Source organism: Equus quagga, unplaced genomic scaffold, assembly GCF_021613505.1.
Source record: "Equus quagga isolate Etosha38 unplaced genomic scaffold, UCLA_HA_Equagga_1.0 270_RagTag, whole genome shotgun sequence".
Lineage (NCBI taxonomy): Eukaryota > Metazoa > Chordata > Mammalia > Perissodactyla > Equidae > Equus > Equus quagga.
The window spans coordinates 986,864-998,511 of NW_025799872.1; the positions used below are offsets into that span (position 1 = coordinate 986,864).

The 11,648-nt window shown below is 59.6% G+C and overlaps 1 protein-coding gene across 2 annotated transcripts in view; it reads left to right on the plus strand.

The window, feature by feature from the left end:
- The window catches only part of LOC124233906 (protein bicaudal D homolog 2), a 49,762-nt gene that overhangs the window by 25,912 nt on the left and 12,202 nt on the right, over window positions 1-11,648 (plus strand). For both annotated transcript variants that reach the window (XM_046651195.1, XM_046651194.1), the window contains exon 2: window positions 3,142-3,354. In XM_046651195.1, coding sequence (XP_046507151.1) covers window positions 3,142-3,354 — 213 coding nt within the window. The remainder of the gene's footprint in view (window positions 1-3,141; window positions 3,355-11,648) is intronic.

The window sequence follows — 11,648 nt, forward strand, 5'->3', positions numbered from 1 at the left end:
TAATAAGATAAACAAGTCATTTACCCACATAATTACCATTTCTGGTGCTTTTCACTCCTCGTAAATCTAGATTTGCATCTGGTGTCGTTTTTCTTTGCCTGAAGGATTTTAACACTTGGCAATGCAGGCCTGCTGGTGATGAACTCTTTCAGCGTTTGGTTGTCTGACATCTTTGTTCCACGTCTGTTTGTGGACAGTGTTCAGTGGCTAGAGCACTGTGGTTGATGGGTTTGGTTTTTTTTTTCAAGATATTGCTCCACTGTCCCCAGGCTCATCAGAGGAGTCCGCTGTTATGTTTGCTGTCTGCCTTCTCTTCTGGCTGATGTTAGTCTTCTCCCTGCATCACTGGTTTTCAACAATTTTGTGATATGCCTTGGTGTAGTTTTCTTCATGTTTCTTGTGCTTGGGGGTTGACGAGCTACTAGTATTTGTGGATTGATAGTTTCCATCAAATCTGGGAAATTTTTAGCCAGCGTTTCTTCAAGCCTTCTTCCTGCACACCCCTCTTCCTGCCCCCGGGACGCCTGTTACTGTGTGCAGGGTGCCCTGCGTGGTCCCTCAGCTCGCTCGTGCTGTTTGGTTTTCATCCTTCTTTTCTCTGAGTGTTTCACGTTGGGTAGACTCACTGCTTCTTCAGGTTACTTGCCTTTTCTTTTGCATGTATGATCTGCTGTTAATCCTGCCCAGGTGCCTTTTCATCTCCTGCCTCCTGAGCCTGCAGAACTCAGGCCCGCCGTGTCTCGCACTGTCACTCGGTCAGTCTGGGCTCCTCTCGAGCTCTAGACCGTGGACTGGCTTCCCTGACCCTTTGTGGGCCGAGTCGCCTGTGACCGGGTGCCAGGCTCTGCATTTCGCCATGTCGGGAGAAGGTGCCGTTACTCCTGTGTGTGTTCTCCACTTAGCTCTGGGATATAGTTTGATCCTTTTGGGTTTTGCCCTTAGGCTTTGTTGGTTGGGACCAGAGTGCATTTCCCTGGCTCCACAGTGGCCCGGCCCTGTGAGTGCTCCCCTCTGGCTGGTGGAACAAGTGTGGCTTCCTGCCTGTGCAAGCCATGAACTGTCCCTCCAGGTGGTCCTGCTGTCCTCCATGGCTTCCCTGCAGGCTCGCGCTGGCCGTCTGTCCCCTGCAGAGACACGGGGCTCGGGGCTCGGCTGTCCACGGATTGGCCGCCTTCGCTGCCTTGTTCACCGTCTTCCAGCACCATCCCCTCCACTCAGGCCTCCTGGCCGCCTTGGTCTCTCTGCACCGTGGCTAGAGCTGCTCCTTGCTCCTGGGGATTGGGGGCCGTTGTGGAGCACCCCCCGTGCCCCGCCTTTCGTTGCCTGGTGTCCAGCGACTTGAACACCGATCCTCAGCCTCCTGGAGTTCCGTTACTTTTAGTTCTCCCCACGGGAGGTAGATCTGATGCGGGGTCGGTGAGCCAAGGAGTCGAAAGAAAGATTTCTTAGGCTCTTAAGATCGGGCAGTAGTGCTCTTTTATTTAGAGAATAGAATAGCATGGGGACAGGACCCATGGGCAGTCAGAGTTTCTGCTGCCCCAAGTTGAGGGTTAGAGCTAAATTTAAGGCATAGGTATGTGAGTTATCTCTTTACAAGACAAAGAATATGTAAAAAAGTTAAAGGGGTATCAGTGCCAGTAGGGTCCGGCCATTTGGCGGTCCCACAACTTTTAGATAAGAATCAAACCGGATTGAATAAATGGCAGAAGTCACCGCTTGAATTTTATCCTCAGCTAAAGACAAAGGAGGATTTGGGGGAGGGGGGGTCAGTTACATGAGGTTGCCAGACAGTAACCAATTTAAGTTCTTGCCTCTGGCATTGATTAAGAGCTTCTAGAGATAAGACCATCCCCCTTCTTCCTGACACAGAGAGGGAGGCATCTTCACAGATAGAGGTTTCCCTTAGAAATGTAAATGTTTCCCAACAAAGGGGCAAACAAATTCCACTCCTTGGAGCCTGAATCTCTTCTGTAGTTTTAAAACTAACCAGCCTAAAAATCCTCATCATAAGCCATTTTAAAATTAAGCAGCCTAAAAATCCTCATCAGATCCAGTCCCTGTGGCTGTTTTGTCTTGGCGGGAGGTGCAAGTCTCCAGCTCCACTGTCTTTGAGAAGCCGCGCGGAGCTCCTGGGCCAGGCTGGGAGCTGGACAGAGGTGAAGATTCGGGCCTAGGCCAGCAGGCCCAGACTTGTGTCAAACAGGAAATGGGTGGAAATGTTCCTCTCTCTCTCAAGAGATAAGGGCCTCCGTCTCCAGGAATCCTCTCTCAACTTGCTTTCCTTCCCTGAGCCAGGAGCCCTGTAGAGAGACAGCCTCTCCCAGAGGTCTGCATGGTGGCCAGTGGGTAGGGGCCTCTGGAGAGGATGGAGAGTGAGGCCTGCCGGGGTCCCGTCCTGGCTCCTGGGGTGGTGCAGAGTGGGAGGGAAGGAGAAGCAGAGGCGCTTTCTGGGGGCCTGGCCCCTCTCCTGTGGGGACATGACCTGGTGGGAGGTCCTGTCTGGGACCCAGGTGTGGACTGGGCAGGCTGGCACCATTTCTGATTCCCGTTGCTCATGGACTCCTCCCTGAGCTCCACAGCCCTCACTGGGTCTGTGGTGGCATCCTCTCCTCTCTGCCTGGCTCTTCAGCTCTGCATCCAGGCCCTGGCCAGGCGAGTGGAGTCTCCTGACTTGGGACATGTGGTCCTGTTGGCTGGTTCTGAATGTCCTGGTTCACGTTCCTGTCCCCTCACTCGGGCCAGGCCTGGATGAGTGAACAGAGGCGTCAGGGTCAGGCAGCGGGGGAGCATCTCACTGAGCCTCAGTTTCCCCATCTGGAGGGGGCCTCGCACCCACCCTGGTCCTAGGGGCTTCCCTGCCTAGCCCCCAGGCAGGGCCTGGTTCCGCAGAGGGACTGTGCTGCAGCGATGTCAGCTGGGCCTCCTCTCCGTGTGTTCCACTGGGGGTCCCACCCTTACCTCGCCCCCTCCTTGCCCAGTCTCCAGGCCGGTCCTTGACTTGCTAGGCCCTCTTTAGTCCTGCCCCTGGGATCCCCAGACCCTCTGCGTCCCATCTGTAGGCCCCTCTACCCCTCCTTAGCCCCATGTCTGGCCACAGGACTGGTGCCGGGCTCTCTCTCATGAGCGTCTTGTCTCTGCCAGGCGTTCGGACAGGCGCACACAAACCACAAGAAGGTGGCTGCAGACGGCGAGAGCCGGGAGGAGAGTCTGATCCAGGAGTCGGCCTCCAAGGAGCAGTACTACGTGCGCAAGGTGCTGGAGCTGCAGACGGAGCTGAAGCAGCTGCGCAACGTGCTCACCAACACACAGTCGGAGAACGAGCGCCTGGCCTCAGTGGCACAGGAGCTGAAAGAGGTTAGCAGTGGGCCTGGGCGGGGCCTGGGCGGGGTGAGGGTGTCTGTGGACTCGGGCTGGGATGTGGGCTGCTGAGAGTTGGGGGTGGGGGGCCACACCATCAGTCATCCCACCTGCCCGCCCAGCCTCTCATGGTGCGGAAGGGCCCGAGTGGACGGTCCCAGCTCTGCACTTGAGCTAGTGTGAATCCTGGGTCCCACGGGCAGCCAGCCTGTTCCTCTTCGGGAAAACAGGACTGTAGCATCTGCCTGCCAGCTCCTGACATCGAAGTCAGAAGGGGCTGCCATGAATGGCTCCCGGGACCAGCTTAGCCCCTCATGGGCACCTGGCCATGAGAGGGCTGGCTGAATAGAGAGGGGAGGGCAAGCAGTCAGTGCCCTCAGAGGGAGGTGGAAGCCCAGGCTGCTGCCCCCAAGATGGGGTGAGACAGTGGCAGCGTCAGCAGGCGTAGCCAGAAGTCCACATGAGTGCAGTCCTGGCCGTGGTCTTGGGGACCCTGGTCCTTGGAGCCCCCAGGTTCTCATCAGGAAGGGTGAGAGGCCTTGTTCTGGGCCCAGGGAGACCCACCCTCTACTCTCTGTTCTCTTGGGGGGCAGTGACAGGTGACCAGATGGGTAAATGGTTCTGAGCGGTGGGCAGCTCTGAGGTCAACATCTCAGACAGGAGAGTTTGTGGTGGTCAGGGTCCCACAGAGCTGGGAGGGGACACTGGCGAGGTTTGGGACGGAGCCCAAGGTCTGACAGCAGCAGGCAGTGGGCAGCAGTCACTGTCCCTCCCCTGCTGCAGTTTGGGGTCAGCCTGTTGCCCGAGTGGAGCTTGGCCTGCATCCATTGGGTGGGCAGCCCTTGGAGGCTGGGAGCCAGAGTGCACGATCTGGTTTTCTCCTTTGGGATTGCTGTGGTCGGGGTCGGGGGAGGAGGGGCCTTGGTGCTGCCGGCCAGGCCCCTTTTTCCAGAAAAGCCCGGCCAGGCCCCTTTTTCCAGAAAAGCCCGGCCAGGCCCCTTTTTCCAGAAAAGCCAGTACAGGCGGTCTGCCCAGCCTGGGCACATTCTGCCCCTTCCCTCTTCCAGGAGGGCGTGTTACAGGCTGTCAGGAGGGCATGGATCCTGCTGACTCCTGGCTTTGGGCATCAGGAAATGAGCTCAGCCCGTCCTACATGCTGTGAGAGAAGAGCAGGTCTGGTGGGGCCGGGATTCCTGCTGTTCCTGTTGGGGCATCAGGAAGAAGCCTGCTGCTCCCCGCCCCGTGCACCCCGCCCCACCTGTGCCCTTCGCAGGCATTGTGGGATGGGCCGCATGGAGCCATCTTGTGTTCCTGGTTTGGGTGGATGTTCCTCACTGCCACCTGCTTGGACCAGAACCCTGGTCACTGTCCCCACCATCACCAGCTCTGTCTGTCCCCGTCACTCTTCTGCCAGTCCTGGTCCTGTCACTTCGGCTTGAGCTGCTGTGCCGAGCTCCTCGGTGGCCTCAGGTATGGTGATCGCCCCCCCACACACCATCATGAGGCTCACACCCAAGGCTCAGGCCTGGCTGAGGAGCTTGGACCAAGAGGACATGATGTCAAGCACTGTCCTCCAGAAGCACCAGCCCATGCCTGCCTTGGTGTGACCCGGCCACGCAGGCCATGTGGGGTCGCCCGAGGAGATAAGCTTCCACGAGGAAGGTGTCTGCATCCCGGGGCCCAGTCCTGCCACTGTCCACGTTCAGTGACTGATGGACTAGCCGCGCTGTGCCCTCTGACCCACCCCCATCCTTCCTCCCTGCGATGACGGACTTAGGTGTCGATCTCCTCATGCCCAACTCTCCAGGAAGACCCTGTGGCCTCTGTCATGTGGCCCCTGTAACGGTCAGCATGTGGGACAGTTCCAGCTGCCCATAACTCATAACTCATCTGCTTGGTGACTCTCTGGGCTTCTGGTCACTTCCTTCATCTCACAGGTGGAGAGACCAAGGTGCTGTGTTCCTAAGGTCACTGGGCCGGCAGCTCTAGGGTCCTGACCTCTGACTTCTGCACAGTATGGACAGGTCCAGCCAGCTTTGGTCCTAGGACGTGGTCTTGGGCTCCATTTTGCAGATGGAGAAGTAGAGTCCCAGGGAGCCAGCTGGAGGCAAAGTCAGGTTAAGAAGACCAGCGTCCACCTGGACAGGGTGACTGGTCCACTGTGACCCTGCCCTGGCTGTATCAGTGGACCCCATCCTTCCTGTCCCACTGGACCCTGTCCTGGCCTTCCTGGTGGACCCTGTCCTTCCTGTAATGGTGGACTGTGTTCTAGTGGACCTCTGTGAGTCTTGGGCCCTGCACATGCCCAGGAGTGAGTGACAGAGATGTCCCAGCAGAGTCCCCTCTCTCACCCACCGCATGGGTCGGGAAAGGGCTTGTCTCCTGCCTGCTGGCATCTGGACTGCGGGAGCCTCCTGGAAGGAAGCTGAGCATCAGGTCACAGCTGAGGTGGCCGGTGGGTCAGCAGGGGCAGTGCTGGCAAGCTCTGCAGCATGGGGTGGATGAGCTGGGACAGGAGGACACCTGTGTCTGGAGCCAGGGGATGGAGGATGGGGACTGTCATGTGGGTAGGTGGCCCAGAGACAGGAGGGGACGGGTGTGTGGAGGAGGCAGCAGGGGTGGGGCCCCGCAGTGGGAGGAGGAGCTGGAGGCCTGGATGGGTCCTGAGGGAACAGACCCTGTGAGGAAGCACACGTTCCTCCTGGGGAGCAGGGCTGGACTGACTTGCTTGGGGCACATGCAGCATTCCCCCAGGAGATCAGGGCAGTTGGCGAGGGAGTGTCCGCAGGGGCAGGGTGGACGCCCCTGCCTGGGCAGCCTGCACGGGTGAGCTCACTCCACCCCCACCTGTGAAATTACACATGAGAAACACTCCCTGCCCGGGCACGTTGGGGTTCCCCAGATTCTCAGGACCCCCAAGGGAAGGTGCCCCCCATTCTGTTCCCCCTCAGACCCCGGCTGGTGCCCAGCAGTTGCAGTTGTGGGTACCAGGGCTTCCTAGGAGCCGATATCTAGTTTATTACGTTTACCTAATTTTAAGATTTTATTTTTTTCCTTTTTCTCTCCAAAGCCTCCCGGTACATAGTTGGATATTCTTAGTTGTGGGTCCTTCTAGTTGTGGCATGTGGGACACCGCCTCAGCATCGCCTGATAGGCGGTACCATGTCCATACCCAGGACTTGAACCGACGAAACCATGGGCTGCCTGCAGCGGAGCGCGCGAACTTAACCACTTGGCCACTGGGCCGGCCCCCGTTTACCTAATTTTAATGACGTGTGACCAATCCCGTGTGCGTCATGGCTGCAGTGTGCACAGAGTTCTGGAACCTTCCCCGGCCCTGCAGAAGCCACATTGCCTGGCCTCTCCCAGAACTCTGGTCAGACTAGCTTCAGTGTCTGCCTCAGGACAGTGGGCCAATCCTGGGCAGTCACTCATCACCTCCCTGGAACCCGGTGGGACAGGGGTGGCAGGAGGCAAGGCTGGGCCCAGGCCCACCGGGCCCAGAGGAGAGAGCCCCCACCCCTGGGATTGCTGCCCCTGCCTTGCCTCACTGTGCTGTCTGGCTGGCATGGTTGTTGCTGGTCCCCAGGTCTCCTCCCCACGTGCCCTCCTGACCCTGGTCACCTTGCTCCCCCTCCCCTTGCCCACCAGAGCCCCTGTGGCCACAGCCCAGGCTGCAGGACTCTACAACCCAGGGTGTCGCATCGCTGCTCCAGAACATTCCGGGCAGGGAGTCCCCCTGCCGTGTCTGTCCCAGGGCCTGGGGCCCCCACCATGGGCCTTGGTCCCTCCTCCAGGAGTGGACTGGGAAAGTGGGCGGAGGCCCGGCCAGAAGAACAAAGGCCTCACTCGTTGTGGTCCTGCACTGTGACCTGCCAGTGCCTCCCACCCTAAAGCTGCTTCTCTGCCCTCTGGTGTGAGTCCCGTCTGCGTGCTCCTTTGTGGGCCTCTGCATGGTTTCCTGTGGAAGGGGAGTGTCTGCCCACACCCCCTCAGGGCACCAAGGGGGCGGAGGCGTGAGTGTGCGGGTGACACAGGGGCTCTGAGGGGCACAGGAGACATGACTGACCCAGCAGATCCCTGCTGGGTTCCCGAGGCTGGCACAGTCACACTGTTTTTGCCAATGAGTAACTGAGGTCCAGAGGTCCTGTGGAAGGGGGAGCTGAGGTGGGACCCCTTGCGCCCACCTTCTCCATCTGGCCTGCGCCACGTCGGGTGAGGCCTCCCATGTCTGCTGTGGCTGCCCCTCTTCAAGGCTGCTGTTGAGAGGCTCACCTGGCGAAGGTTCCCCCCCTTGGGGAACACCGAACCCCACGGTGGCCAGTTGGAGCTTGCCTGAGCCCTCAGTGGCTGGGCGTGTGCCAGGCGCAGGCACCCAGGCCTGGTGGTGCGGGGTGGACGCTCCATCGTCATGGGAAGTGCAGGGTGGGTGTTTGGGTCCAGCAGCTTCAGCAGACAGCTGTGCCCTCGCCTGCTGGCTGGTATCCTGGGGTAGCTTGTGACCTGGGCGTGCCTCACCCTGCTGCCCTTAGGGCCCACCTGTGGCCTTCAAAGACCTGCACGCCCTTTGTCAGCCCTGGTGCTTACGACAGGAGCCCTTGCTGGCCTGGTGACACATAAGGCAAGACAGGACTGCTGGGGCTCTGGAGACCTGCATGGGCCCCACTGAGCACATCTGTCCTGTCTGGAGCTGGGAAGGTCGCGTCTGCCTTGGCCGTGGGAGCTGCCCAAGTCTCTGTTTCCACACCTGGAGGGCCTTCCTGGTCTGCTGGTGTTGACGCGCAAACCCGTGGGGAGCTGGCGGGTTCCAGATCCTCCCCTTGGCTTCCTCCTCGCCTCACCGGGTGGCCGTGTTGGGGCACGCCACACATGTTGGAGCCCTCCTGCGCTCCTAGCGCTGTGGCTTAGTGAGGAAAGCGGGAGGAGGTGCCAGGCGTTTCCAGCAGGGTCTGAGCAAGCCCTGCCTGTGTGTTCACGGAGAGTGCAGAGGCTCTATGTGGAGCGGTGGGGTGGGGCTCCAGGGCTCACGGAGCCGTGGGGGCTATGAGAGGCTCTGCAGCACTTATCAGGAGAGAGAGGACAGATGGGGTGGGGGGGGGGGGGGGGGGGCGGCGCAATGTTGATGGTGTTTCTCAGCTGACGGGAGGTGGGGGAGTGGTTGGGCAGACTGGCATTATGGCCGCTCCTATGGCCTGCAACGGGGTGGGATGGCGCATCAGTTGGGTGTGCACAAAGCCCGCAGCTTCCCCGCCAGCTGCCCTCACTGCCGCCTTCAGAGTGGAGCTGAGGCTCTGCCAGGGGAGCTGAGTGTAGCGACCACGGGGCGTTTCCTTCCCAGGCACCCTGCGCCCCCGCCATGAGAAGGCAGGGCTGAGTCACTGCCTCCTGTCCTCTCGGTGGCCCTGCGCCTGCCTGAACCAGTCCGAGCCATCCTAGCCTTCACCACCTCGAAAGGTGTAGGTCCCCACGAGCACACATCCGTGTGGTCGCTGCCACCCACAAGGGCAGCAGGCACCCAGTGAGGACGTCTGGGTCATGTCCCTGCCCCTTGGAACTTCGAGTAGGGGTGAGCATGGTGCCCTCCCCACAGAGGCAGGCGCCTGGTGTGGTGCTGATAGCCCTACAGATGCATCGTGCTCTCCTTCCCCATGTTGGCACCCGCACACCACACACCTCTGTCCAGGTGCTCTAGGCTCTCCCATTATCTGACCCCAACCCCCAGGGGGCAAGACCCAAATCTGTGTTCATTTCCCCAGGCTTCAGGCAGCAGAAACTGATACCCTCACGGTTCAGGGTTCCAGACGCCCAAGTCCAGGCGTCAGGATGGCCTGTTTCTTCTGGTGGCCCTGCGGGTGTCCGCCATGCACCTCTGCCAGCTCTTGGCGGCTGCCAGCGACCTTGTGTCCCGGATGCGTCAATCCAGTCTCTGCCTGCTCTTCCCAGGGCCTTCTCCTGCTATCTGTGTCTCCAGCTCTCCCTCTTCTAAGGTCTCAGTCACCGGATTAGGCCCGCCCTAATCCCTTGCACCTCAGCTCAACTGCACTGTGTCTGCAAAGGCCCTGTCTCCAAGTAAGGTCCTGCTCACAGGTTCTTGGTTAGCACTTCAGCATGTCTTTATGGGGAACACAGTTAAACCCATGACAGTCTACCCTCTGGCCCCCATAAGTCGTATTCTTCCCACATGCAAAGTTTATTTACCTCATCCTCACATCCCAAGAAGTCTTAGCCGGTTTCAGCATCGACTCTGAGTCCCAGATCTCATCTAAACCCTCTAACTCAGGCTGGTTGAGACTCCGGGGATGGTCTGTCCTGCGGTGAGCTTCCTCCCTGTGCAGACAGCTGCTTCCAGAGCACAGTGGTGGGGCAGGCGGAGGAGAGATGTTCCTGTTCTGAGGGAGAGGGAAGGGAAGGCAGGAAGGAGTGCGGTCCCAGCCAGTCCGCAGCCTGGCCAAGGAAGCCCCGCTCTCAGGGCCTGAGGGCCCCGGGGCCCGGTACCCCACCCTGGGGGGCCAGGAGGAATGGGCCTGCTGGCCACACAGGCCACAGGTGTGAGCCGCCCCTCGGTGCCCTCGGACACGCTTCCTCCCCTTGTGCCATGAGGACAAGCTGAGTCGTTCCCAGAGCTTCGAGGTCTGGTTCTTTTCTGCTTACCAGTTCTCCCCTCAGTTTCTCCTTTCACCTTTTATTATAGGCAGCAAGGAGAACCCGTCCAGGTTCTTGGTGACTCAGCCAGGTTTCTGCTGCTTCACAACAGGGACGGCCTTTCCTCGGTCCCTTGTCCCCCCGGCCTCAGCAGGAGCGCCTGTCGCTGCTTCCCCTGCTCCCCGTGTCTTTCTTGACACGGCATTTGCTGAGACAGCGCAGCGCTCTCTGCGGCTCTGCTCGCTCCCCTAGAGCATGCTGGAAGCGGTCATGTTGATGCCGGCGCTCTCCTGGCCCGGCCATCCCCCGCTCCATGTGTGTCCACATTTTCAGTGTTGGTCACAGCAGCGCCTCCCTCCTGGTACTAGGCTTGGGTTTGTTTTCTTGGGCTGCCCTAACACATTACCACAGTTGCTGGCTTAGAACGACGGCAGTTCCTCCTCTTAGGTTCGCGTCTGCAGCGAGGGTGTTGGCAGGGCCGTGCGCCCTGTGGGGCCTCTCTGGCTCCTGGAGGTGGCAGCCCTCGGCATTCCTTATCTGTGCCCGCATTGCTCCAGTCTTGGCTTCAGTTGGCACCTTCTCTTTGTTTGGCTCCACGGCTCTGACAGGGCTGGCGCTCGGGCTGTGGCCTCCTGGCGGTCATACCCTTTCTGGGGAGTTGAGCAGACCAGCGGCCAGGGACCGCTTCTGTGGCACGCTGTACCGGCTGCTCTGTGGGCCAGACTCCAGGCCTGCCTTCAGTGTGGCACCCCTCCCCACCTGCTCAGGACCTTCCTCGGAGGCAGCTGACACCCGCGGGTGACTTGCGTGCGTCTTCGGGCGACTTTAGGGAGCCCCAGGGGATGGGATGGAGCCCAGAGCGGTTCCAGCGTGACCGGCACTCAGCAGTGGAGGAGCGAGTGGCACCCTTGGTGTGGTCAGGTGCTGAGCACAGCGCCTGTACAGACGGCACCCATGGGAGGTCCCCTGAGCAGGCAGGCTCCATGCGCCATCCAGGTCCGCTTCTGCGAACAGCCAGGGACGGAAAGCAGGTTGGTGGGTGCTGATTGTGTGTGGTTTCTTTTCAGGGTGGTGGAAAGGTGGGACCAGATAATGCTTCCCAGCTCTGGACACACTAGAACCGCTGAATTGTGCACTTTCAGTCAATGAACCTTACGGTGTGTGGGTTACGTCTCAGTAAAGGACAGAGACGACCCCTGTGCAGGAAGGCTCGATGTGGTTCAGCTCAGCAGGGCTCCTGGGTGCAGCCCAGGCACGTGGATTCGGGGGAGCAGAGGGCTCTGCCCTGGGCAGTCAGGCTAGCCTGTGCTCTCGTCTCCCTCTGTTCTCTTTCCATCCACCTCAGGGCCAGTTTCTGAGGGCAGTTGTGGAATTTTAAATAAAGCCCGTTCACAGGCACAGGAGTGTAACTTGCTCACAGCCAACCCTACCTCCTCTGATTGTCTCACCTCCGTGTCCTCCCACGCTGCGTGGACAGGTGCCCCCACAGGTACATTGGGCTGAACTGCAGGTGGGGAGCACCCAGCCTGCATTACCAAGCAGTGCAGCGAGCAAACACAGTCATGGTTCTAACCTCCTGGTCATTGCATTAGTGCTGAGGGCTCTCCAGAAAACTAGACCAGTAGAGAGTGTGTGTGTGTGTGTGTGTG